The sequence below is a fragment of the Lepeophtheirus salmonis genome, chromosome 5 (assembly GCF_016086655.4).
Source record: "Lepeophtheirus salmonis chromosome 5, UVic_Lsal_1.4, whole genome shotgun sequence".
NCBI classification, from domain to species: Eukaryota; Metazoa; Arthropoda; class Copepoda; order Siphonostomatoida; family Caligidae; genus Lepeophtheirus; species Lepeophtheirus salmonis.
In genome coordinates, this window is record NC_052135.2 from 21,936,719 (window position 1) to 21,963,130 (window position 26,412).

General features: G+C 32.7%; 5 protein-coding genes across 5 annotated transcripts; 4 read left to right on the forward strand and 1 right to left on the reverse strand.

The window, feature by feature from the left end:
* Positions 1 to 330: 330 nt before the first annotated feature.
* LOC121117111 (protein peste) lies at positions 331 to 2,631 on the forward strand. Its single transcript, XM_040711407.2, has 3 exons — positions 331 to 930; positions 1,009 to 1,317; positions 1,386 to 2,631. The coding sequence occupies exons 1-3, from the start codon at positions 819 to 821 to the stop codon at positions 2,372 to 2,374; spliced, it is 1,410 nt and encodes a 469-aa protein (XP_040567341.1). The 5' UTR covers positions 331 to 818; the 3' UTR covers positions 2,375 to 2,631.
* Positions 2,632 to 2,946: 315 nt separating this feature from the next.
* On the reverse strand, positions 2,947 to 6,572 carry Etf-QO (electron transfer flavoprotein-ubiquinone oxidoreductase). The gene is given in 8 exon segments (XM_040711406.2): positions 2,947 to 3,692; positions 3,746 to 4,233; positions 4,285 to 4,463; positions 4,537 to 4,830; positions 4,899 to 5,078; positions 5,080 to 5,177; positions 5,234 to 5,497; positions 6,385 to 6,572. Coding segments are annotated over 8 exon segments (1,836 nt in total). The 5' UTR covers positions 6,437 to 6,572; the 3' UTR covers positions 2,947 to 3,411.
* A 5,173-nt stretch (positions 6,573 to 11,745) lies between these two features.
* Positions 11,746 to 17,038, forward strand: Sec16 (Secretory 16). The gene is made up of 2 exons (XM_040712485.2): positions 11,746 to 12,065; positions 12,156 to 17,038. Exons 1-2 carry the CDS (start codon positions 11,892 to 11,894, stop codon positions 16,053 to 16,055), a joined length of 4,074 nt encoding a protein of 1,357 aa, XP_040568419.1. The 5' UTR covers positions 11,746 to 11,891; the 3' UTR covers positions 16,056 to 17,038.
* Mpi (mannose phosphate isomerase) lies at positions 16,008 to 19,357 on the forward strand. Its single transcript, XM_040712486.2, has 5 exons — positions 16,008 to 17,184; positions 17,288 to 17,479; positions 17,732 to 17,987; positions 18,045 to 18,412; positions 18,486 to 19,357. The coding sequence occupies exons 3-5, from the start codon at positions 17,814 to 17,816 to the stop codon at positions 19,078 to 19,080; spliced, it is 1,137 nt and encodes a 378-aa protein (XP_040568420.1). The 5' UTR covers positions 16,008 to 17,184; positions 17,288 to 17,479; positions 17,732 to 17,813; the 3' UTR covers positions 19,081 to 19,357.
* Positions 19,358 to 19,375: 18 nt separating this feature from the next.
* Positions 19,376 to 20,461, forward strand: AIMP1 (aaRS-interacting multifunctional protein 1). Its single transcript, XM_040712487.2, has 3 exons — positions 19,376 to 19,628; positions 19,695 to 20,119; positions 20,175 to 20,461. Exons 1-3 carry the CDS (start codon positions 19,376 to 19,378, stop codon positions 20,403 to 20,405), a joined length of 909 nt encoding a protein of 302 aa, XP_040568421.1. The 3' UTR covers positions 20,406 to 20,461.
* Positions 20,462 to 26,412: the final 5,951 nt, after the last annotated feature.

Below are 26,412 nucleotides of genomic sequence, written 5' to 3' on the forward strand. Positions count from 1 at the left end.
CCAATCAGCAAAGAGGAGAAAAAAACATGTTCTTCTTCTACCCATCGTCCACTCCTTGTCTAGAGACTTTTAAAAGAAAGTAGTGCTTGCATAAACTTTTTCAAAAATAACTTATTAGTTATTTATTTCATAATTTTGATTCACAAAAACTTTGGACACCTGTTATTTTAAATATGCCATTAAGATACATTCATTAAGATTCCTTTGTATGTATAATATAATAAACTATGGCATATTTAAAATTACACGCGTCCAAAGGTTTTGTGAATCAAAATTATGAAAATAAATAACTAATAAGTTATTTTTGAAACAGTGTATCCAAAATATTTAGAAATAAAGAGAATATATGTCTATAACTTATAATACTATACTTATAGACTACAAGACCCCCCCATAGTATCTTTATTGGAGAAAAAAACAAATTATTATAATAATAAGAGTAGTAAATTGATAAATGAATAATGATAGTCAATAACCACATTTCACATATCATTATTATAATAATGATAAGTTAAAAAAAAAAATTTTAAACCTCATATCACTTGTTAGTTGTTTATGTGCAGTGGCGCTATCATTAATTTTTTTCATTGTTCTGTTGTATAACATTTACGTATTCGGTGTGACTATTATATAGTTAAAAGTTGGGTTTTTCCATTCTCTGTCATAGTAATAGATAATAATTGCATTGGAAAGATCCTCTAGAATGGCTCGAATACGATATATTATATTTTTTTGTAATATCTGTATTATTCCTAATCCTTGGCATTATTCTCTCCTATCTTAAAGATGACATTTTTCGTAATGTATTCCGTCGATTTATGATGCTTCAGGAAAATTCGCCCAGTATCGCATTTTGGAAGGATATTCCGTTTCCATTAGAACTAAAAGCATTCCTTTGGAACGTCTCCAATCCAGAGGAAGTTAAAAATGGTAACTTGTTCTAGCCCTGATTTTTACCAATGGAATTTCCGATTTAATTATTTATTAATTCTTATTTCATTGTACCAGGATTGGAAGCACCCAAACTAACTGAAATTGGCCCTTTTGTGTTTCGTGAATATCGTAACAAGTCCGGAATACATTGGAATCATTTAAATGGTACCGTCTCATACAGACAAACGAGACATTGGGTATTTGATGCTAGTTCAAGTTTGCCCCTTGATACTCTTGTTACAATTTTAAACGTTCCAGCAGCTGCAGTCTCCAAAAACTTTTTCCATATGAATCCCATTCTACGGCCTGCTGCATCTTTATTTCTTTTAGCGATCAAGGAAAAATTATTTGTTACACAAGAAGCTGGTGATATAATTTTTAATGGTAAGGATTTTTTTTTAACATATATAAATTGTGCACCGTTTTAGATTATTCTTTCCCCCTTTGTTTAGGTTATAAGGATCCTCTTTTAACGGAAGCTTCTAAATTTCACCCCATCCCTGGTGTTCAGGACAAATTTGCTATATTTTATAAGCGTAACAACTCCGCAGATTTTGATGGAGTATTCAATATTTATACAGGAGAGTTAGGGTTAGATAAGTTTGGAACCGTGGCTAAATGGAATTATAAAAACTCAACAGGGTTATTTCCATCACCTTGTGGAGATTTAAGAGGAGGTGTTGATTATCTTCCTCCTTTTGAAGATAATAAGGAAGAACTGGAAATTTATTCAACTGATTTATGTAGGCCTTTACGGGTCGAGTTAAAAAATAGAGCTTCCAAGACTGATAGTCATGTCTCTGTGCATGAATACCATCTTAACAGTACTATTTTTTACGGTAATTCTTCTCTTAATCCAAGTAATAAATGCTATGAAGGAGGGAATTCCCTTCCCAGTGGTGTATTTAATGCCTCTTCTTGTCACTTTGGAGCTCCGATTTTTATCTCTAATCCTCATTTCTTTGAAGCGGATCCTTTCTATAGTAGTCAATTCAAAGATGGAAGCATGCAACCTAACGTTTCAAAGCATGAATCATATCTTAAAATTGAACCTATAACTGGTTTACTCATGGAAGTACATATTAAGAGTCAATTCAATGTGTACCTTCGACATGTTCCTATGATTGAAATGTTCTCCAATATCAATAATACATACTTTCCCATAGCATGGTTTGATTATTCTATGAAAGTTGGACCCGAAATGTCGTTAAAAATATGGATACTAAGTAATCTTCCTTTCATATTTATAGTAGCAGGATTGTCTATCTTATCTCTTGGTCTTGGAAATATAATACTTGGTGCTATTTTCTTAAGGGCTGCAATAGTGGCAGAAAAGAAGGGAAATGAAAATAATCGTTTAATTATTGATGATGCTATTACACAGGAAAGTGTTGAGGATGATCAAGTTTCTGATCATTTGGTGGATAGGTCACAAAGTTAGTAACTAATTATAATTACCCAATAAGAGGCATTTATATGATGACCCAAATCATAACTGGGGTATGTAGCAATTGAAATTTATTCGTTTTTAAGATATTTGAAATCCCAAGTACTCGAATTTCATTGAACTCTCATAACTATTAGTATAGATAGATCTGTCATAAACAAAATTAAATAACCTTATTTATATCAAAAATTATATATATTTATTATTCTTTTCTGTTATTAAATTATGAAATATAATTTTATACTGCTTAATTTTAGATATACTTTAACTACTTCGATTATAATTAACTTCGGTCAAAAAGCCCCCTCCTCAAAAAAAAAAAAAAAAAAAAAAAAAAAATACAAACCCTAGTAACGGCCTTGTATTCAGTTTTGTTATACTAAACAAAGAAAACATTATTTATACTAACTAAGCAAATATACAAAGTAATTATATTAATAGCACCTACCGTATGACTCACAATGATTAAATTTTATTTTTAAATACAATAGTCGAATGTGAGTATGAGTAAAGTTATTAAAAATTTAATGGAATAATCAAAATGAATAGAGAGAGGAAAGAAAAGATGTGATAACATTAGGCAGCGTCTGTTTATTACTCGAATAATTAAATAAATATTGGGAAATATGCACGAATTATTAAGTCTATCATTCTAATAATATATTATGATAAAAAATCAATTTGCATTGAGGTAAAAACAATGGACGTATTATAACAGGGATCTTGTTCATTTTTTTCATATGTATGAAATAAAATAAATATAGCGTCCATAAAATACAGACTGGTCTAAAAATATCAAAAATAACAATATAATTCTAAAACAGAATCACGCCTTGTGTTAATCTCGTTTGAGGTATTATATTTATTGGGCTAAAATTTATATGTGATCTCTTCCAAGTAACTCATGGAATCTTTACTCAAGCGTTCCAATAATACTTAACAGAACTCCTATGTATAAAAAAAACGAATATCAATCTTTCAAGAAAAAAAATCTGAGAGGTTCCTTATGGCTTCTGCACTTGTTCGAAAAGTTACATTCCATCATAAGCAGGTCCACCACCACCCTCAGGGCACACCCAATTGATATTTTGATTAAAGTCCTTAATGTCACAGGTTTTACAATGAATACAGTTTTGAGCATTTATTACTAGTCTCATTCCCTCCTTTCCATCTTCTCTGGGTACATACTCATACACACCAGCTGGACAGAATCTTCCCTCAGGACCTGCATACTTTTGATAATTGACTTGTACAGGGATATCATCGTCTTTTAAAGTTAAGTGAGCAGGTTGATCTCCTTCATGATTCGTGCCTGAACATAAACATTAAAAAAACCTTCAGAAAAAAAAAAATTAAAAAAGATACCAGTAATTGCTACAGATGATAAAATATCAAATGTAAGCTTTCCATCAGGTTTTGCATACTCAATAGGTTTGCAATCCTTGGCGAGTTTGAGAGTAGAATTATCAGTATGACCATGCTTAAGGGTCCATGGCTCCAATCCATTTGCAATAACATAAAAGAGACCAGTATAAGCCATTCCTCCATAAAGACCCCATTTTCCAAAGGCTGGTTTTATATTTCTAGCTTTGTATAATTCTTTCCAACACCAACTTTCTTTAAGATTTTTAGGATATTCAATAGGTTCAATGCCAACTGTGGGAGAATTTCCATCTCGAATGGCATTGTAAATACTCTCAGCAGCTATCATCCCTGATTTCATGGCAGTATGGGTTCCTTTGATCTTGGGAACATTCAAGAAACCAGCAGAGCATCCAATCAAACATCCTCCGGGAAAAGTAAGCTTTGGAATACATTGAAAGCCTCCTTCATTGAGAGCACGAGCTCCATAACTGGAATATGAATATTTATTTTTCATATACTTTAAAAAATATATTTTTTACCCAATTCGTGTACCGCCTTCAAAGTAAGGCTTGATGGCTGGATGTGTTTTATACGTTTGGAAAGTTTTAAAAGGGTGCAAGTATGGATTTGTATAATCGAGTCCTATTACAAATCCCACTGCAACTAAATTGTCATAGCCTAAGTGGTACATGAATGATCCACCGTAAGTTTTTGCATCCTAAAATTGACATTGTGATTGTAAAATAGTGGATACTTAACAATAAGGGAATTGGATAATTAAAAGGACTTACTGGCATTGGCCATCCAGCAGTATGTACGATAAGACCAGGGTCATGCTTTTCAGGATCGACTTGCCATAGCTCTTTAATTCCTATTCCATATGTCTGAACCTCATTGTCTGCATTTAAATTAAATTTCTTCATAAGTTGCTTTGCCAAATGACCACGACATCCCTCGGAAAATATCGTAGTTTTCGCATGAAATTCCATACCTCTTTCAAAACTATCTTTTGGCGAACCATCTTTTGCTATTCCAACATCGTTTGTTGCAATGCCTTTGACACTACCATCCTCATGAAATAATACCTAAACATAAACAAATATATTCAATTTCAATTTGATATAAATAAATGGCAATTATTAGATAGGTGTACCTCAGAAGCAGCAAAGCCTGGATAAATTTCAACTCCAAGAGCTTCAGCTTGTTCACCAAGCCATGCAACGAAATGACCGAGTTGAACAATATAGTTTCCATGATTGTACATAGGAAGCCCTTTGAAAACTGGAACTGGAATCTGCTTGTTTTCTGTTAAAATAAAGAATTTATCTTTTTTTGACCTCTGTTTTAACAGGAGAATCCATATTTTTCCAATCAGGGAAAAGTTCATCAAGAGCATGTGTTTCCAAACACGCACCACTCAAAGTGTGCCCACCTATTTAATCAATGATATAATAAAACAAATTTAAATGTAATTAATCTTTTTTTTACCAATAGTTGCAGCCTTTTCAATTACGCAAACACGAAATTCCTCATTTCCAGCTTCATTAGCAAGCTGTTTAAGTCGTATAGCTGAACTAAGCCCAGCAGGACCACCTCCAACAATGACAACATCTGCCTCGTCAGCATATCGTTCAAATTCAATCCCTTCCCAACGAGGATCATTATCTCTTGAATGAATTGTATAATGAGTCGTAATCTTAGGATTACCTCCACTAGTTAATACAGATTGATGTCTTTGAGTAGTACGAAGGCCTATAAAATATGTTATATGTTTTGTAAGTCAAGTAATTTTTATTTTTAAAGGTTACATGATATATTTGCATATCACTCTCTTATATCATGATTGTCAAGTTAAAAAATTGATATAAAAATATAATATCAAGTGCATTTTTATAAAATTCAACTATTTAAGCTATTATATATATTGATGCAGTAAAAATAAATAACAAAGAAGGCAATTAAGCAGAAACTGCAATATAATTAAAAATATAAGGTCAGGCTCAACTCAGTATATTTAATTAGATTGATTTCCATGGGTTTACTCCAATATTTTACAAATTATATAAATTCATTTCAAATTTGGCTAAATATATTTTTTCAAATAACCTTCAAACAATAACATATGAGGTGCCCCAATTGAAAACAATATTACACAAAAATCAAAAATCTCAATTTATTTTTTTACTTCATGTATTGTACATACAGACCAATATTTCATAGATATATTTGAATTAATTATAGGCTTTTCAAATTAATGGGATGTTTTAAGAAAGGCAAGATATTTTAGCTATAGTTTACTTTAGAACCTTTATTTGACTTGAGACTTATATTGGCCCTGATATGACCTTTCAAATAAAATCTATCAATTTATAATTCCTTTATTTTGACGATAATTATTGGTACAGAATATAAATATAATCATCAATCAATTTTGAGAAACATTATTCTAGTTTTTTTAGAGTTACTCGTCAACATATATATAGTATATAGATAAAGTTGCCAGTAGTTTTTTGATACTACTAGTAATATAATCATTAAATAATGCGCAAATTTTCCAATCAAAAGCACGCTATATAATAAACTTAGACCATATTTGAATCATCAATGTATTTAATGATAAGAAGAGAAAAATACTGTACCAGTCTTCCAAATGGAGGCACCATAGTTTTTCAACACTCTGAGTGTCAACATGGTTCTCGATTTTCGAAATCAACCAATCCTTCACTAGTTAAAATGTCATAAAGATGGGGCAAAACGTGAAGTGAGCTATATGTAACAGGAATTCTGTATTATTATTACTGATAACTATAAAGTTAAAACCTAATCCTGAATTTTATTAGTATTACATAAACTTGAAATTTACACAACGCAGCTGACTTTGGTAAATAATAATGTTATTATTTATAGTCAACTATATTTAATAATATTGCCCCATACCGTGAATATCACGAAACTTCTATGTAGAGGAATAAAATAACCATTTGGTAACAAATACAATTCATTTGTTGTTTTTTTTCTTACCAACAAAGAGGTAATGCTTTATCCCTATTATTTAATTTAAATTTACAGTGTTTAAAATTTATATATATATATATATAACTATAAAATGTACTCAAAAGTAGGACAGCCATCGACTATCAACAATATTATTTTTATGAATAAATTAAAAATGTAAAAAAAACATAATTCTTTCTTAGACAATTATAAGAATTTGAGGAGGGAGTGAGGACACAGCAAGAAAACGAGTATTTTGTATCTTGTTCTTCCTGTATATTCCTATTATGTACTTCTATATTTTATTGTAAGTACAATTCTGTCAAAACATAACACACACCTCTATTTTGTTGCTGGTTAGGCTATTTTGGTCTATTTATGAGCTGTTTTTCTTTTTATGTGTGTCTTATTTTTTACCACTATAAGTATTGGTGAGTTAAATTCATCTTCCTGAACTCGACAACTTCTTGCCAAGCTATCAACTTTACTTCACTAACAATAATTAAAAGACCTTGCAGATTGTGAATGTAAGCGTTTAAAATAATACAATTTAATTTCTGGTCTTCTTTATTTGCTTTCATTTTTTAAAGAGAGGTTTCGAAATACAATAAAAATACTATCAGTCGTACAGGTATAGCAAATGGCTTAACTTTTTTATAATATCAAACTTAGAGCCCAAATTAAAAGCGATATAAATAAATATGCCTAAATATAAAATACAGTTTCTCGTATCATGTGATATTTTTTTTTACATAATATATCTTTTTCACGAGGTTTTCAAGCATTTTTAGTACTCATAAGCTCACATAACCAATCAAACTTTTGGCGTGTATTAATTAAATACCATTTTTTTTAAATTCATATATATAAAACCTAATATTTCATAAAAATATTTGAGTCAATTATATAATTTTTATTCAAATTTGTCTATGAGTTAAGATACCCAAGAATTTGAACTATAATTTAGAGCTTTTATTTGATTTAAGAGACTTACTTTGGTCCCCAAATAGCCCCTTTCATATAATATACGTCAATTTATTGAGGTGATTAATTTGGACTACTTTAAATGCCATTTTAAAAACCTCCAAAGAATTCACAAGAATAGTTTGTTTATAGAAATTAACGATAGTTCGTTGGAGAATACAAATGTAATCCATACCCCTTTTGAAAAAAAAATATTCAAGCTCGCTTTTGAGTTGACGGGCACATATTACGGGAAAACTTGCTTATGCATATTAAAATTATAAATATATAATTAGACAGTAAATTTTACAATAATATAATATCTCAACGAGAAAGATAGAGATTGGCGAGATTTTGGAATTTTTTTACTCCATCTATTCATATAATATTCAATTTAGCATTTGAAGGTTATTATTTTTTTATTATATCATCCAAAACTAATAAATGATCATTTTTTTATACTTCATTTTAAAGCATCAATCAGTAAATAACCGATCCTCAACTTTAATTAATGAAAAACATGAAAAAACGACCATTTAAAATATTAATACAAGGGTTGCAAATCAAATCAAAACTTGTTCTGACAATAAAAAATATTGTAAATTTAATTTATCGAAAAATAATCATATGATAAAAATATATAGGTAATAGATAATTAAGTACAATAGGATATATATATATTTTTTTTTTTTTAGATTAACAAATTTTTTAACATGAAAAAGCTGGAGAGGTCATTTTCACCCATTTTAACTTTTGATTTTTTGGCTTGAATGTTTAAGTTTTTTAATCAATCTGTTCATTAATTAATTAAATATGTACAATTCTACCTAGAAAGACGGAGAGGTTAAAAATACCTTAAAAAAATTATGTGACTAAGTAATATATCATAATAAAACAAAATGTGGTGTGGATAACATTTATAAAATAACTATATATACTCCTAAAGTTAGTTCTAGAGGTTGGCCAATGCAAATATTTTATAACTTGCTTTATTTAGTAGTTAAATTTATTATATGTTATATGCCCTCTCTGTCGTTGAAGGAGGTATGTATACACATGGCCGTCCATCTATAGTCCGATAACCTGCCACAGAAATTTCACCCCATAAGGTATAGAAGATTTGATCCCCTGAAATTACTTATATTACCTAGAACATTTTTTTGTCAGCTTGACCCCCCTCCCCCACCCAAAAAAAAAAAACAACGTTGAATTTACGCTTTTTTCAACCCATAAAGTACATAGACAAAACTTGCATCAATGTATATAATCTTAGGGCATTATAAAAAACGAAAACTGATAACAAATTTATGACTGGGAATATTAAGTCAGAACCCCCAAAAAAGTACAACTCCGCCCCCCTCCCTAAATTAAAAATAATATGTTTATAATGCTTCATTAGGATATTATAAAAATACCAACATCACCATATTTTTAGTTACACATTGTATTATAAACTTTATAGATACATATTTAAATGAAAATTACAAATTGGGGGTCAGTCTTGGTTTTTATGATTTCCTGATATAGTACTATACATTGATGCAATTTTTTTCTATGTACCTTATGGTTAAGAAAAAACCTATCCAGAGGTTACTTTTAGAGGGGCCTGGAGGGCAGACCTAGCAGGGGGGGGGGAAGTCAAGCAGATAAAAAAAAATAATGTTCTAGGTGTCATAAATAATTTCAGGGGTACAAACAAATTGTAGATATTGTACAAGACATTTTATCTAAAAAGGTAGAAAATTTGTGATTATTTATTTTACATTTTGCTGTCATTATCCAAGGCAAATGGTCTTCTTTTTTAATTAAAGTATTTACAGTTACAGCAAATACGTGTCTTAGATTCTTAAATGTAAATGTGTTTATTATAGTATCTACTTTAAAAAAAATCTGTAATATTTGATAAAGATGAATTATAGACAAGTTCATGCCATCTGTTGGTTTTTTGAGCCTATCTCCAACCATGGCATCAAATAATAAATTTCATATATAATGTGTCCCACTATCATCGACATATATAAGATCAAAGTCTGATGAATAGAACAATTCAACACAACATTTTGTTGTAAACATTTCATTATGCTAAAGGCTATAAATCCGCTACATTTTATATTCTAGTAATTTCATCTAAGTATGTGATAATTATATGAGAAATCATTCACAAAAATATTTATGAATCATCTTCAACGTTTTGTAAAGTAGAGTAGAATGGGAAAATTTATTTTAATTAACTTAATGACATAATTTTCATTTTCAATAAGGACCTAATTCCATTTTTGATGGGAAGACAAAATTTTGACGGTATAAGACATTATGATATAAATTTTTGAAAATATACGCAGTGTCAAATAGAAATATTTTTCCCCCAACATTTAAAAAAAGGGATTATTAGTATAAGGTGCCATAATTAATTATTAATCGAAGTATCACTATATGAATATATATATTATGAAGGTTATCCCTTTATCGGTCTAGCAATTCCGGTTCTTGAACCGCTAGAACTGGAACTGACAAAGTCGAACCAAGACCGCCCGCAATATATTGCTTATCGGTCTGTCTCGGTTCTTGTGCTTTTGTTCCTAGATAAAATATATAAAGAAAATACTATACATACTATAAAAAATAAATTAGCTTAAATCAATAAGTCAATTTTCGGAGTTTTTTTTTTGTGCAATTGGAGCGTTTTACAATGATTTTTTTACGTCGCCAGGGGGGATACAGTTGTATCTTAGTTCCAAATAGCTAAGGGCTTCTAATGAATATGTAAAAGTGGTTTTAGGTACCAGACGGTTTAAATAAAAGAGCGAAATGGTAGGTTAGATTATGGACCCAGGTCCACTACTAAGCTTGTAAGGACCCTATAAAATGTCTTAAGCCATGGGTTCCCAAACTTTACTATGCCGAAACCCTCTACTCTAATACATTTTTAGCTGAGGCCCCCTTTATACGAACCATGTATAGACTACATAGCAATCATCGATTCTCCATCATCCGCGCCCCCTCAAGGTCCCCACTTTGAAATCATTGTCTTAAACAAATGTTCTGTGTAAATAATATAATAATTAACATAAACATGGAGCAGCATAGATTATATATATATAGTATACCGTATAATCACTTTCAATACTGAAATACTGTAGCACAAAATTTGTAATTAGATAGCTATTCAACAGAGAAATCATGTGCATGTTTTTTTATGAGGATTAAAGTGGTTTTTTTTTCATTTAAAGATCTACCTAATTCAGTAGAAATTTTCTGAAATCCTGCTAATGTCAAAAAAGTGTTTCCAAGTATTTACTAATCAGGGTTGTAAAGTTTAAAGTATTTTTTATCGTGAGAGTTTTTTAATGTTCGCAACTTGAACAGTGTTTGCTTTTTTTCTAAAACTGTCATAATTATTCTTTCATTTTTGAAGAGATAACATTTTAAATTATATTATAACTTATATAGTGTAACCACGTGTATATATTCTCATGATCATGAATGACGGAGAGTAACGCTTAGGAGTAATAAGTGACTCAAGAGTAGAATTGAGATTTGTTTGATCAAAAATGGACTAATTATTCTTACTTATGTTCCTGATTGATACGGAGAGGAATTTGTGTTTATTCCTTAATCTAACAGCTAATTTAAGGAAGCGGCATGACTTTAGACAAATCAGCTCTCAAACATTCTTCAAAATGTCAGTTACCATTTTAATTGTCGTTTTTTTATACCAAAAATGCTTACGATTTACAGTCCTAGTAATATTTGAATATGATAGCAAACGTCAATAATATTAGATATAAAGGCTACTACAAAAAGAAATACATACAATTATACGGAGACAAATAGAATGAATTGGGGGCCTAATGAAGTAGGTTCGTCAAAGAAGAGATTTATATACTAAATAATAAAGGGATTTTTTATAATTAATAGTTGAACTTGAAGGTAATAAAGCGATTTGACATGGACATGCACATAAAAGTCCTAACCCGTAAGTGAGACACACAAAACCTTGCATTATTAAGCCTGAGGAAAAAGCTTGTAAGCTAGAATCGTTTGTAGGTAGATAGAAAAGGAAAGGAAGAAGTAGAAAGAAAAGAAAAAAGGAAAAAGAAAAAAGAAGAAATGAAAAGTGACGTGTAAGGAGAAGTAGGTGAATTGAAACTTGAGTGGAGTCGAGGGTTATGTTAATGTTATAGTGAGGATGTATCGAAACGGGGAATTTCCTGGCAACTACTACCCTGGTGGTACTCATGAGACTAATGGGCAAGCCAACAATGGATGGTATTGGGATGGAACTCAATATCAGCAGTATTATTATTCCCAGGAAGGGGGAGCCGCACCAGCACCTCCAGACTTAGTTGCCATTCCCAATGAGGTGAGTCTTGTCCAAGGGGTGCATTTGTTTTGCGTTGTGCCCATTTAGATTAGTTTTTACAACATATTAATGATTTGTTTGTTTCTCTAGGAGGAAGAGACTCCGAATGATGGAGAGGAAGGGCTAGCCATTGCAACGACCAGCTCTGGCGGCGCCGGTGGAGGAGGATCTGTAACTACTCATGAAGAGCACTATGCATTCTATGAAAAGCAATTAGATAATCAGCAGCCTGTGCAGCCTCCGGATGTTTTACAAAGAGGGGATGCTGTGGTGCCAAGCTCGGATAGAAATTTATTTATGGAAACAGGTCATCTGGATGCAGTTGATGTTCCTCCTATTGATCGATTAGTTCTTGGAGAAAATGAAGATACACGCTTTGTTCCAGGCATAAGTAGCACCGACGAACAACAAATTATTCAACAACAAGGGGTTCCTCGAAGTGAGGCTGTTGGAGCAGATAGGCAAGAGGAAGAAAATATCAGCATTCATAATGATCCCTCACCTCCTCCGCCTGTTTTAAGGAACGTTGAAGGTGGTGGTGATGAGGATTCGAAGCCACAAAGTGAAGGTGATGAACCTGAGGAGGAAGAAGAAGAGGAAGAACAGAGGGATAATGATCACAAAGATACCCGTCGTTCAAAGGGAGAACCAAGTTCTTCATCAGGCCGTAGTAACAATCATCATAATAAGAAACGAGATAAGGATAATCGGCGTCGAAGAAATTATTCTCCTGAAGAAGATCGCCGTACAAATAGAAGAAGAGATGAACGTCAAACCGTAAGTCCACCATCTTCTGATGAATATCAACGTGGGCCCTCCAGAAGAAATAGTCGTCGTTATTCGTCCAAGTATAGCAACAATAAGAGTTATCGAGGCAATGATTACTACGATGAACATGCATCGATGAGGAGTGATCGAAGCTACGTCGAAGATCGAAGAAGGAGTCACCATCAACATAATCGTTCTACTTATTATGATTACCCTTCTAGACCAAGCTCCCGTGCATCTAATTATGAGTTTGATTACTCCCGTAGTACCCGAAGACATTATCCACATGATCAATACTATGGAAATAATTATGGTCCAGCTGCTGCCCCAATGCCTGATCCTGCTATTTTAGAAAGTTTTCGTAAAAATTGGGAGTATTATTCTCGTAATCCTGCTCAAATGGAAGCACTTCGCATATCAAATCCAATTCAGCATGCAACACTTTTGAGATACTATCAAATGTATAGTCACTTATTACCGGCTGCTAAGCCTATAACTAGCTCTCAATCACAGGTTTCAGATCAACAACAAAATGGAATGAGGCCATCTAGTAGAAATAGTGTACATAGTGGGCAGAGTTCAGTTGTTGAAAATTTTCCTTGTCCGTTAGATCAATCTAGTCCTTCTGGGCCCCCTGTTGGAGAAGATAATGAAAATAAATATGATAAATCAGTTGTTTCTTCAGATCCTGCTGATGTTACTCCACTCAAATATTGTGCTCCTCATGTGAATGGTTCTTTTGGTGCACATGGTATTTTAGCATTAGTTAATGCCAAAAACCCGGCAATTGGCCAATCTGCGTCAGTAGATTTGATTCCTTTAGCCAAAAAAATGTCTGAAGATGTTCCCAGCCACATGAGGAACCTGAAAGAATTCCCTGGTCCCTTAATTCCTGGCCGAACTCATAAAGGAGAAGTTATTCGCTTCTGTCAAAATAAAATTTCTGCTGCTTCTGGAAGGAAAGATATCGTGGATAAAGATTCTTATATTCTCTTATGGGAACTTCTTATTCTCTTATTGAGGCAAAAAAATGCTATAGATGGTAGTGATATTGCTGAACTTCTTCTCAAAGATAGGGCAATTCATGAAGAATTATCCGTTAATGTTAATGGTAAAAAGTCTTTAGAAGATGAAGAGGATATCGATATTAATATTGAAGAGGAAGATCACTCTTCTTCAGGCGACGAATTGGTTTATTCACCCTCACAGGAGTGTCAGGCTAAAGTAACATCCAAATTTCGGGACTATCTTCTTTATGGTCACAAGATTGAGGGTTTGGAGTATGCAATGAAACATGGTCTTTGGGGACATGCTTTGTTTTTAGCCTCTAAAATGGATGAACGCTCTTATTCTAATGTTATGGTTCGATTTGCAAATGGAATATCTGTAAGTGATCCAATACAAACTCTTTATCAGCAAATGTCTGGACGACAACCTATCGCTATGAAGGAATGTGCTGAATCTAATTGGGGTGATTGGAGGCCACATCTGGCAATGATTTTGTCTAATCCTAGCAAAAAAAGTGGCTTAGATCACAAAAGTATCATGACACTTGGTGACACTCTCTATGAGAAAGGTTATCTATATGCATCCCAGTTTTGCTATTTAATGATTAATTTGGATTTCGGTTACTACTCAGACGGTGTCTCATCCAAATTGGTTTTGATTGGAGCTGACCACCTTGTTAGTAAATTTAAGGCTTTTACTTCCAATGTTGAGGCTGTTCAGTGTACGGAAATATTTGAATATGTTCAAAAATTGTCGCATTCTGACAGTGGGGGGATTAATTCCTTTATTTTTTACAAGTATCTTTATACTCTAAGACTATTGGATTTCGGATGCACATCAACGGCCTTGCATTATTTAGAAATTATTGCTGAGACGATTTCCAAAAAGATTAATGATGGATCACAGATTAAATGCGATTACTTGGAGACTAAACACTTTATTAATCAAGTTCTTTATTTAGCAGATCGACTTAAGTATCTTGACCCTAAATATACGACAGCTGAAGGTGAAAAATCGGAAATTGGAGATCCTGAATGGCTTTTAAAATTCAGAGAGGTTGTTGTTGGTATGCAATATCAAACTATGACGACTCCTGAATTTAACAATGACTACCAGTTTGAGAAACAAAATCAACCTGACTACCAACAACAGCAGGAGGAGCTCCAACCTCAAATTCAGAGTAACCATCATCAACCAGATCAACAGCAGAAGTCTCAATATACACAAGTGGAATATAATGGTCAAATGTACTATTATGACACATCCACAGGTCAATATTACTTGATTCAAAATGAGCAAATAGCTCCAGTCGTTCAAGAAAATAACACTATTGAAACTACAAATCAGGATTCATCATCATATATCCATAAGACTGAACTCCAGTCTTCTATGGATTCCTTGGACTCTCCACCCATGATGAAACCTCTTCAAGAGAAAATACCGACACCTCATATTAGTAGGCAAGATTCTTTGAGTGATAATCACACCACTCCACTTCATATTATGCCACAAAGTTATACCACCGTAAACGAGGATAAAGGTATCCCTCCTCCATCAAAGACGGCTACCTCACAACTACAACAAAAAATACAACCCCCGAAAGAGGACCCTTCCAATAAAAGCAAGAATTTTAATACTAAAAGTGGTAAGTCAGGAGGAAGTGGGCTTTTCGGACGTATATTTGGTAGGCTTGTAGCGCCTCCTAATCAAGTTCATTTACCTGAAGATAATGATGAATCCATAGTTTGGGATGAAAAGAAGAAACGTTGGATTGACTCCAGTGATAACACAGCAGAAGAAGAAGCATCCAACGCTCCACCACCATCAGATTCAGACCTTCTTTCCAAATCTTCTAATCGTAGTAGTAATTTGCCAGGTCCTCCAGGAAGTAATAGATTTTCAGGAAAGGGTGCTAAGGGTTTACGAGGTCGGGTAGATGTTTTTAAAAACAGTATGTCAGCCCCTTCTCTTAATACTCTGGCTTTAGCACCTCCTCTCGATCCGACACCAATTGTTCCACCAACTTTTGCTCCTTCTATTGAGGAAACTTCTGGAACCATGGATCCTGAAGAAAATAATGCTCCTCCTACGTATTCAGAAGCGACAGATGACTCGAATCCTCATTCATCTGGAGGACCTCCTATGTTTTATAATCCGTCACAATTTCAAACTATGGCTAATGTGGGAAAAACAAGAAGAAATAAATATGTATAGAGAAACGCTTAAAAGATGTAGCATTTCCACTTTTATATTTAATATTTATTATTTGCTAAATTACATCCAGTCTCTGTGAGAATCATAGTTTAATTTTATGAATATTTTTATTTTCCTCTTTCATTGTCTTCAAATCTTTTATTTAAATTGTATGCCATCTACTTTTCTCTTTGAGTCTTCTAATCAAGGCCTGAACTTGTATATTATATATGAAAATCTGTCTTTATTTTTGTTAAAGAAGATGTCATTGTATTTGACTAATTGTATTCAAAATAATTTCTCATTTCGTGGGAGTCATTATATGAACAGTATTTGTTTTATCTTAATATTAAAAAACAAGGGAACATACTTATTAAAATGTTTTTTTATTCTTTCTATTGGTATCCAATCCTTTATTGGTACTAATTTATTAATAACTGAAACAAGTATTTTAATGACCTCTTTGTAGAAAACTTTAATTGCTCTGATATCGTTTAATGCAACGCTATGCATAAATAGACGATAGTAGTAGATCAGTTACGTTCTCATTACATTCAGCAGTGACTGATTTCATTCCATTTTCTAAAGTTTCATATTACATTATAAAAAAGTACATATTAATAAGACAGGCAAGGCCTTTTTCTTTATCTTATAAACTGATTTGAAGTCAATTATTAAAAGAACAAAAAACTTTCCTTCTTGAAAATAAAAATGCATTTTAATTAATCTACGTACACATTATTATATAATTTTGTTAAATTTTAAACACTTTTTATATGAATATTATTATGTTTCGTCTCATGCTAATCTTGTTTTGTTTTTTAAGAAATTACGATTGCTTTTGAATTTTCGAAGAAACAAAAAGATTTAAACGAACAAAAACCTATTCCTTTTTTTTTCATAGATAGAAAGTCATTTTATTTGTAGTTATTTCCCTATAAATCATTTAAGTTAATAAAGCAACATATCTGTTATTATTGCAGGTGGAATTCTATATAATACAACTAATAAGAATTCATCATTTATAAATTAGTTAAATTGACAGACTCGTCGCTATGTATATTCACTCAATCGGTTGAGTTGGAAGTTAATTGTGACGTCATATTGACATCATAGATACATTTCCTGGAAGCCATTTTTCTAATTCTACGTAAGTACGTCACCGACCTATATAATAAATAATAACTAACTGGTATCGTAAAGTAGCTAGATCGGTGTTAAGCCTTTTCTCTATGACGTAATATTATTTCTAGCCTAGCTGAGGTTGGAACAATTATCAGCTACAGCATGATCACAGATCTCTGGCTATCCAGTTGTTGTAACAGTGGGTCAGAGCTTTTTAAGCAATAATTAAATAATATGGATATTAATAGTAATTTCTATCCATTCTTTATTTCTAATGTGAAAATCTGTGGATTTGGAAGCCTGTTGATGAACTAATTATGGTAAAGAGAAGTTGTTATTTGTTACTGTTATTAGTCGATAGTCTTTCTCTCTCTTGGGTGAATATGAATTGAATGCTTTCATTTATGAAGAAGAGGCAACTCTTCTTCATAAACTATGTCTATTGTCTATTGAGCGTCGCGTTTCTCTGCAAGTCTGTTGACTACTTTACTATAGCTAAGAAAGGGAGAAACAAATACTGAATACAATAGTGTACACAGTAAATGTAATACATATAACATATCATATCATAGGAGTGCTTTGTCCACAAAAGCGAGAAGTACACATTTCATTTGAGAAACGTCCTTTCCAATGTCATGCAGTTGAATTTCAAATATGGAGCTTGAAGGAGTAGTTCAAAACTATGCTTGGGGAAAGATAGGCTCGTCTAGTGCTGTTGCAGATTTGTCCACAGTAAAAGTTGATCCAGATCTTACCTATGCGGAGCTCTGGATGGGAACTCATCCTAATGGGCCTGCAACTCTTAAAGAAACTGGGATATCACTCAAGGTTCAACTCAACATTACTTTTATTTAATTACAAATAAAATATTTAATTCGTTTTTAGGACTTTATTGATGGGTCAGAGAATAAAGCAGAGGTTCTGGGAGAAGAATGTAATAAGCAGTTTGGAGGATCACTCCCTTTTCTTCTCAAAGTTCTTTCCGTTAATAAAGCCCTGTCAATACAAGCTCATCCCAACAAAGAATTGGCAGAAACTCTACATGAACAAAGGCCAGATATCTATAAAGATCCTAATCATAAACCTGAAATGGCTCTTGCTTTAACTGAATTTGAAGGTCTATGCGGTTTTCGACCTTTGGGAGAAATTGCAAAATTCTTATTAAACATAGATCCTTTAAGAAATGTGGTGGGCGAAAGCAATGCTGTTGCCATTGTGAATGGTAACGCTGATGCTTTAAAAGATGCCTTTGGGTGAGCTAAGAAATATACATGTCTATTTATCAAAAGTACTTTCATGTACATATTTCCCCCTTCATTATTTTAGGGCATTAATGCAATGTGAACCCGAAACAATCAAATCACAATTATCTTCAATGCTTAATTCTAATTATGAAATACCTTATTTAAAGGAACTTTTTCTCAGACTTCATAAAGAATATCCGGGAGATGTCGGATGCTTTGTTATATACTTCTTAAATTTTGTTGTTCTCCAACCAGGGGAATCCATGTTTTTGGGTCCCAACTTACCTCACGCGTATCTGAAAGGAGATTGTATTGAATGTATGGCTTGCTCTGATAATGTTGTTCGTGCTGGTTTGACTCCCAAGTTAATAGATGTGCCAACATTATTGAGTATGTTGGACTACCAATCCGTTTCAAATGTAAAATTTAGTCCTGTTCAAGAAAACGAACAGAGCTTATTGTACAGTCCTCCTGTGAAGGACTTTTCTATTGTAAAAATATGTGTTTTGGCCGGAAAAAAGTATACACTTCTTCCCAGAAAAAGCGCCAGTATTCTTATTTATACAACTGGAACTGATGTGAAAGGAAAAATTATATTTTTGAAGGCTGAAGAGATCTTTGAAATACAAGAGAATCAAACTGATGTCCTTGTGTTTCAAGCTTTTTGTGGTTGTTGATAGCTTAAATATTGTGTACCTTTGTGAATTTATTTACCCATATTCTTCTACAGTACCAAAAAAAAATTGTTATAGAAAAAATAGTAATCTGAATAAATCAATGCGGCTATTCACATTGAACTATTAATATTTTATATTGTATGAACTATCTAAATACATGAATTAGTGTTAATATTCATTGGCGCATACTATACCATAGGTTTGCTTTCTTATGCGTGCGGTGAAAAAGATTTCAATTTTATTCATACTGACAAAAACTTCTTAATTCCTGTTTCAGTTATCAATTATCATATAAATGTTTAAAATGGCAAGCATAGAGGTGATGAAGCGTTTGGAGAAGAGAGCTACTGCAGCTGAGCAATTGATTGAAATCATCAAACGGCATATAAATGAAGTCAGGACTTCTGAGTCATCGTACGGTTACGAGATCCATCGTTTAAAAACGGAGAATAATACTCTCAGAGATGAAATCGAGCAATGGAAAAGAAGACTCATCACTTCTGAAACGTCAAAGGGTATACGACAATTTCCCGGTTTCACAACTCTCAGTAAGTGTTTTCGTCATTCTCTTCACATTTAATTTGTATCACATTATGATATTTTTACGAATATAGTGAAACCTTCAACTACCGGCGTTTCTTCAGAACCAATCACGAATAATCCAAAGGTATCATCTGATTCAGAAGATAAATCATCATCAACTGTTACACAGAAGCAACCTAGTGTAAAAAAGGAGACGAAAAACAAAGGAGGTGAACCGAAAAAGTCTGATGAACCTACAGTGGATGTTGGACGATTAGATATACGTGTTGGACATATTATTTCTGCTAAAAAACATGCTGATGCCGATAGTCTTTATGTTGAAAGCATAGATGTGGGAGAAGAAAAGCCTCGGACCGTTATTTCGGGACTTGTGAAGTTTATACCTGAGGCTGAAATGCAAGATCGAATGGTTGTTGTACTTTGTAACTTGAAACCCTCCAAAATGAGAGGGATTATGTCTGAAGCCATGGTTATGTGCGCTTCAACTCCTGATAAAGTAACTTGAATTACTATTTTAAGTTTGGTGATATATTAATTAATCAATATTTTAGGTCGAATTATTATGTCCACCCGAGGGCACCAAACCTGGAGATTTGGTACACGTAGAAGGCTATGAAAGAAACCCTGATACTCAACTTAACCCTAAAAAGAAGATTTTTGAGTTGTGTGCTCCTGATCTCAAAACCAATTCTGAGGGTTTTGCTTGCTACAAAAATATTCCTTGGGTTGTTAATGGAAAGAACGTTACTTCTCAAACGTTGAAAAATGTTCAAGTCAAATAAAAATAATAATTTTGATTATAACTAATTATAAGTCAAATAAAACAGTTTTGCATTGATGGGCGTGTAATGGTTGTTATTTATTCATTAACTAAATTAAAGGGCTTGTTAAAAAGGGCAACGTTCTTTTTTGTTTCATTCGTAAATTAAGAACTAGGGAAAGAAGGGAAAAAAGATCATTAGAATAATATGAATAGAAGTTAAGGTGGATAAATAGTCGACATTTTCTTAGTCTATAGTATTAATATCATATTTTATTAAGAACGTAGCTATGTATTTACGAAGGTGTTATTGTGGAAGTTAAAAGACATTCAGTGTTGGACATAATAGATATTCCACACACCTAAATTAAATAGTTATATGATTTTTGGAAGATAGTGAATACGTAATCAGTAATTGTGGTTATATTACGTAGTTAAAATCATTGGTGAAAGAGTTTCATAACGCCAACACTTAATTTTATTTCTCTTTTAATCTAACATGATCAACACTCCTTTCTATTTTTTTTAAAGATATTTGAAAACATATTGTGTAAGCTTTCTTTTCATCCAAAAATTGAAAAGTGCCTTTCTAACCTCAAAAAACTGATCATTTCATTGGCTTGTAGAGATACATATTAAAAAGGTACTATGGTTGTTGGCCACACATTGTTTCAGTTTCTTGTATTATAACAAACAAAAGATTCATGGTTTGATTTTTGAAATGTTCTTTCAATGTATTTGATCAACATATTTATTACTGTTATTGTGAATAAATGTTGGTAATCTAAGCTGGGTTTTTTTTCTAAAGCTGTTATAAAGAATAATAATTATTTTATTACTGGGGAGAGAAGATCTAAGAATATTGTAATCACATGTATGTGTGCTCAGAAATCATGGAGTGTAACACTGAGGAATTATAAGTGTATGTCCTCGCTGGACTCAGAGTAAAATTACTTTTGATAGATATGGAGTGGATTTGTGGTAATTCCAATGATTTTCTACATAGGTGCTCAGTTTATCTAATGACACTTCAACATCACGACAGCTTAGCTGTCACCTTCAAAATATGTATTCCTCAAATGGTTAATGTTTGTTTGTTTTTTACATAAAGAAAATACTTACAATTTACAAACCAGATTTGTACAAAATACAAGGTGTTGAATATTACCCATCACCTTGGTAAAATATACCCTAGAAAGAGCGAGAGGCTTTTTCTAGTTAGCAATCTGAACAGGTTTTTTAATTTTCAAAGCTGCATTATTTAATGATTGAAGAAAAAACATCCAAGTATTCATAAGGGGGGTAAAATCAAATTCAATTTTAGCCCTAATTTTCTGATGCAGGAATATTTTTTAAGCACTCTTGAAAAAATAAACATTTTAAGTTTGTAAAGTAGAGTTTTAAGGTCATATAAAAGGTCAAAGGTGACAAAAAATCAACTTCTTCTAAATTTTTATTTAAACATGTCTACTAGGGTATCCTAAATTAAAGAGATTCTTAAGAGATTGAGAAACTTAAAAAAGGAGTTTTGCATTAAGAGTAGAGACCAGTATTCTAGTAAAGTCCATCTTTTCCTAGTCCTCGTGCATTCGATTCCAAATACTTTTGAGTCAGATACGAATCTATGAAATTGAAAAAAAATCAAATCAAGACTCGAGTATTACAGCTATGGTATAGACTTAGACGGAAAAATAGGGACTGCAGTATTCATATTCCCATGTAACCAATGCAGAAGAGATCAATTCCTTAAATTCCTATTCGAAATTATCGGAATACTGAATGATCCTATAACAGATAACTTCATTGTAGATATCGCCAGGAATGACACATAATTTCTTGAGTTGACCTATTTCCTCTGTACAAAGGAAAGGCTCCTGAAGGTTAATATTTGAGGGTTCCATTTGTTGATAGTATTTCATCTACGTTCCAGAGTATATATAAGTAATCCTTCTTCATAGAAGACATTATTAATCACTGGAATTAAATCCTCTTGATGGTCTAGCTTATTCATAACCATGATGCTTACCACGAGTTTATTCAAGGAACTGAAAGTAAACAAAGTTTGTTTATGGTATCTCAAAGAAAGGTTACGTGGTAGGTGAGCATCCAGGTGTTGAGAAATCCATGCTCTAGTTCACTTATATTGACAAGCCCTGACTTTAATGAATCTTTTGCCATGTCGTGGGGGGGAACATTAGCTTTTATCGTTCTCACAAAACTTTATTATTCATTTTTTTTTTTTACAATTCAAAAATGAACAAACAAAAAAGTGAAGGAAGGAACAACAAACGGAAACTTTTCACAAAATGAATGGAAAAAGGGTGAACGGGTCCAAGCCTCTCCATTTATCATTTGCCCTTTGGATCCTGATCAAAATTACAGGCCATTATACTCTTATAAATAAATAAGAAAATGAAGTGTGATGATCCCTGGCAGATGACTTCTTTTTTCTCTCATCTACCTAAAATGTTACTTAGTGGCAATATGATTCAAACTACATGTTTCTAATGTATTCATTTATCTTAACTACTGGTTCCTAACCGTTTTGTGGCCACGCCCCACATAATTTTCCTACAAATTAGGATCCCTCTTTTTCCACGTGTAAACTTATGTTAGAATATTGGACTATCGTTATTGTAGGTCAAAATGAAAACAACAAATAAAAAAAACTTAAACCTTACTTCCCTCTAGTGCCTAGTTTTATTATTTTGGTGATCCTTACATATATTAAAAATATTTTATTACTAAAGATAACGATTTAAAAAAAGTAGAATGGTTGATGGATGTGTTTTTTCTTCTCTTTTGTTCATTATTTAATAATACGTGGGAGTATTAACATCTCCTCTAAAAGAAGAATTCTCACCTATCTTTGGTGTAAATTGATTTAAAAATTTATTATAAAAAATATAAATGAATTTAAATATAATTATAATATTTTCCCTGCACTAATCCTATTTTAAATGTAGAAGGTCCTCCTCTCTATAGGAGTAATTCTTCTTCTCCCTACAAAATTATAAAATAGGCAACTACATAATATTAACAAGTGTTTTAATTCAGGTGTACCATATGTCTCGCTCTCGCCTTCTCCTTGTGTTCTTACAAAAAAACTATCTCTACTCATGACAATGGCACGTCGTTATTTTTATTGTATAGACAACCCCTTTTTAAAAAGAAACAGAAAAAAGGTCCAAAATCAGTTGGTAGTTGGTGAATTTTTTCCAACTATGAAATTGTTATATACTTATAATTAGGGCCGTATAAAATATGTTCTGCTGGTATGCAAAAAAATATAATTCGAAAATTTTGTAACTCAAACAATTTGAGGAATATTTTGCAAGATAACAGTTTAGCTGCCATAACGTTTTACATATATTAATTACAATCAGTGAAAGAAACTCAACACAAATCCTGCACTGTATCTAGCAAGTGCATAATCAGGATTTACTCCGTTGTCGATTCTCTGAGTCCAGCAAGGGCTTACACTTTTAACTCCCCAACAAACCCTTAGTATTACTCGTTGCCATTCAATAGCACAGCTATTTTATACTTAGATCAGTAGTTCTTAACCTTATTGGAGGTACTGAACCCTGCAAGCTTCATCAGTTCATTGACCAAATTGGAATTCATGATTGGAAAATTAAAATGATTTCTTCAGAAAATAGACATATATTTTATTAGTGCACAAAACAAACAATGCATCAGGTACAACCAAAAGCACTGTGTTCAAATAACATAACCAACAAAACATGAATTTCACACAAAAACATAACTCAATTAATATTTACCGCAAATCAATGTGCCTTTTGCTGTTGCATTTCAGACACAAGTTCAGAAATGCATGGCTCCAACTTGGCAAGTGCCACTCTCATATCGTTTTCGCAACAAAGTATTGTTGCTTTTCTTCGTTTTTATGTCAACCAACCTCTAAAACGATTGCTCACGAAGATATGTTGTTACAAACGGTATGAGTATCCCCAGGGGTTTCTTTGCAATAAGAGGCTATGGTACGATTTACTGACACCAAAACGTTGACAGTGTTGTTGTTCTGAAGAATTGCTGTTGAAACTGTGTCTGGTGAAGTTTAATGATTTCATTGAGCACGTCTGCTGCTGCAATACTATACGATAAAGACTGTCTTATCCACACTGGATATGACCCTGTGGTGAGGAAGTATTCATCGAGAGACTTTGAAAGATCTTCTAAGTGCATGACAATTGCTTGCTTCAGCTCTCCAGGTACAGAAATGTCTCAAATTCCAGCCGCATCTTCCGTCATTCTAACACAGTCGTCCAGCAAGGGAAAGTTTGCGAAGTTACTATTCTCTGTTCATCATTTCCATAAATGTAACTTTTTTTAAAATTCCTCCAGGTTTTACTCCGCTTCGATGATGTTGACTCCACCACCCTGACAATGTCCGTACTCTCGCTAAAACAGGGGTCATTTCACACAGCTCCTTGCAGATGTAATACTTCATAGCCCTATTTCTCACGTAGTTCACGCATTCAACAACGATTTTAATACTTTTGCCAGTTTTAGAGGTAAGGTTTTTTCTTGCCAACTCATGCCTGTTCAGAACACATTTCACCAACCTCCAAAAACAGAGTGTCGTCCTGGCATGGCTCGAGCTCCGTCCGAACAATCTGCAGATACCATATTCCATGAAAGATTGTTGTCTCTGAAGAAGTCCTCAACGAGTTTCTTCACATCGACTCCCTTGGTTGTTGTTGTAAGAGGCTAACAAGCCAAACCAAAACCAATGGATTAAAAAAAAAACGAGAAAAGGCAATGTAGCCTTTTAATCAAATCTGGCCTTGATTCACCTTGAATTCAGCAAGTGTTTTTGTATTTCTCATCTCCATGCAGCTTTAGGAGGTGTTCCTTTACTTTTGCTGCTGCTAGACTATAATGATCATACATTGTGGACGCTGACTCCCAAATCGATCCTTTATACACTTAAATCCATACTGTACGTATTTGTCAGACCAATTTCTTTTTTTTGCTCGACATAGATAGTAATAAGGAATTGAAAGATTAAAAGAAAATAACAAATTACGTACAATCACTAAATACATCCACAAGTTGACTATTGAGCGCACAAAGTTCCCTACAGCACAGATGTCAAAGCTTAGCAATGTGACCTGATCACCGACAGCCAATGATGGACAAGCAGAGCATAACGTCACAAATAACACGAATTTATTTTGTGTAACACTTTTTTACTAAGCAACAAAATATTTGTAACCTAACACGGAGAATAAACTTTTTTTTAATCTCACTGTGGGCTCTTAGCGATGCAACACTATTGCACACACTCGCACTGAAAGCAGATTGTCCCCGTCGACAGTCGCGTCAGTGGATGTGGGGCTTGTCAAACCCCTGAGAGTGTCTCACTGTAATTCTCAATGTAACTTTTTTTTTAATGAGGTAACGCAAGGAACACTAGAATTTCTGGAAAGGAAACAAAAATATCGCACTCACACAAGAAGGCTGACTTTCTCTTTTCCTGTAACTCCAAAAAGAAGAAATGACTAATATGATTTATGAACATTGATAAATTCATCCGACTCGTAACAATCTTAAATTAATCCATTTCTTAACTTATCCTAAATTATATTTATCCTTTAACTTTATAAGTTCATGTTATACCAAGACAAATTAAAACTTAATTTATATTACTTTCGACATTCATTTAGAATATATATTTTTTTAAATAAGTATAAAAATTGTTTTTATTTCGTATGTAATAATAAAAATATAATATTGGAAGTAGAATCATCTGTCAGTTCGAATGCAGTTTGGCAATGTTTTTGTTGTTGTATTGATGATGACAAATATTTTATGTTCAGTAAGCAACGCAGAATTCTTCACCACAACGTTGAAAAGTTTATCAATATTTTAGGAATATAGGTAGTAGAAAAACAGTGACCAGTTTTGCAAGTTCTTGATGTTTTTTCATAGGATATTGGATAAAATACAGGGTAAATTCTCAATTACTATTACCTATTAAAAACTATAATAATACCCTCAAC

Bases quoted from the DNA above. Each gene is read 5' to 3' on its own strand.
- LOC121117111 (XM_040711407.2), top strand. From the start codon at position 819: ATGATGCTTCAGGAAAATTCGCCCAGTATCGCATTTTGGAAGGATATT. The intron at 931-1,008 runs GTAACTTGTTCT...TCATTGTACCAG, and splicing joins TCCAGAGGAAGTTAAAAATG to GATTGGAAGCACCCAAACTA. The intron at 1,318-1,385 runs GTAAGGATTTTT...CCCTTTGTTTAG, and splicing joins TGGTGATATAATTTTTAATG to GTTATAAGGATCCTCTTTTA.
- Sec16 (XM_040712485.2), top strand. From the start codon at position 11,892: ATGTATCGAAACGGGGAATTTCCTGGCAACTACTACCCTGGTGGTACT. The intron at 12,066-12,155 runs GTGAGTCTTGTC...TTGTTTCTCTAG, and splicing joins TAGTTGCCATTCCCAATGAG to GAGGAAGAGACTCCGAATGA.
- Mpi (XM_040712486.2), top strand. From the start codon at position 17,814: ATGGAGCTTGAAGGAGTAGTTCAAAACTATGCTTGGGGAAAGATAGGC. The intron at 17,988-18,044 runs GTTCAACTCAAC...ATTCGTTTTTAG, and splicing joins AAACTGGGATATCACTCAAG to GACTTTATTGATGGGTCAGA. The intron at 18,413-18,485 runs GTGAGCTAAGAA...TCATTATTTTAG, and splicing joins GCTTTAAAAGATGCCTTTGG to GGCATTAATGCAATGTGAAC.
- AIMP1 (XM_040712487.2), top strand. From the start codon at position 19,376: ATGTTTAAAATGGCAAGCATAGAGGTGATGAAGCGTTTGGAGAAGAGA. The intron at 19,629-19,694 runs GTAAGTGTTTTC...TTACGAATATAG, and splicing joins TCCCGGTTTCACAACTCTCA to TGAAACCTTCAACTACCGGC. The intron at 20,120-20,174 runs GTAACTTGAATT...TCAATATTTTAG, and splicing joins GCGCTTCAACTCCTGATAAA to GTCGAATTATTATGTCCACC.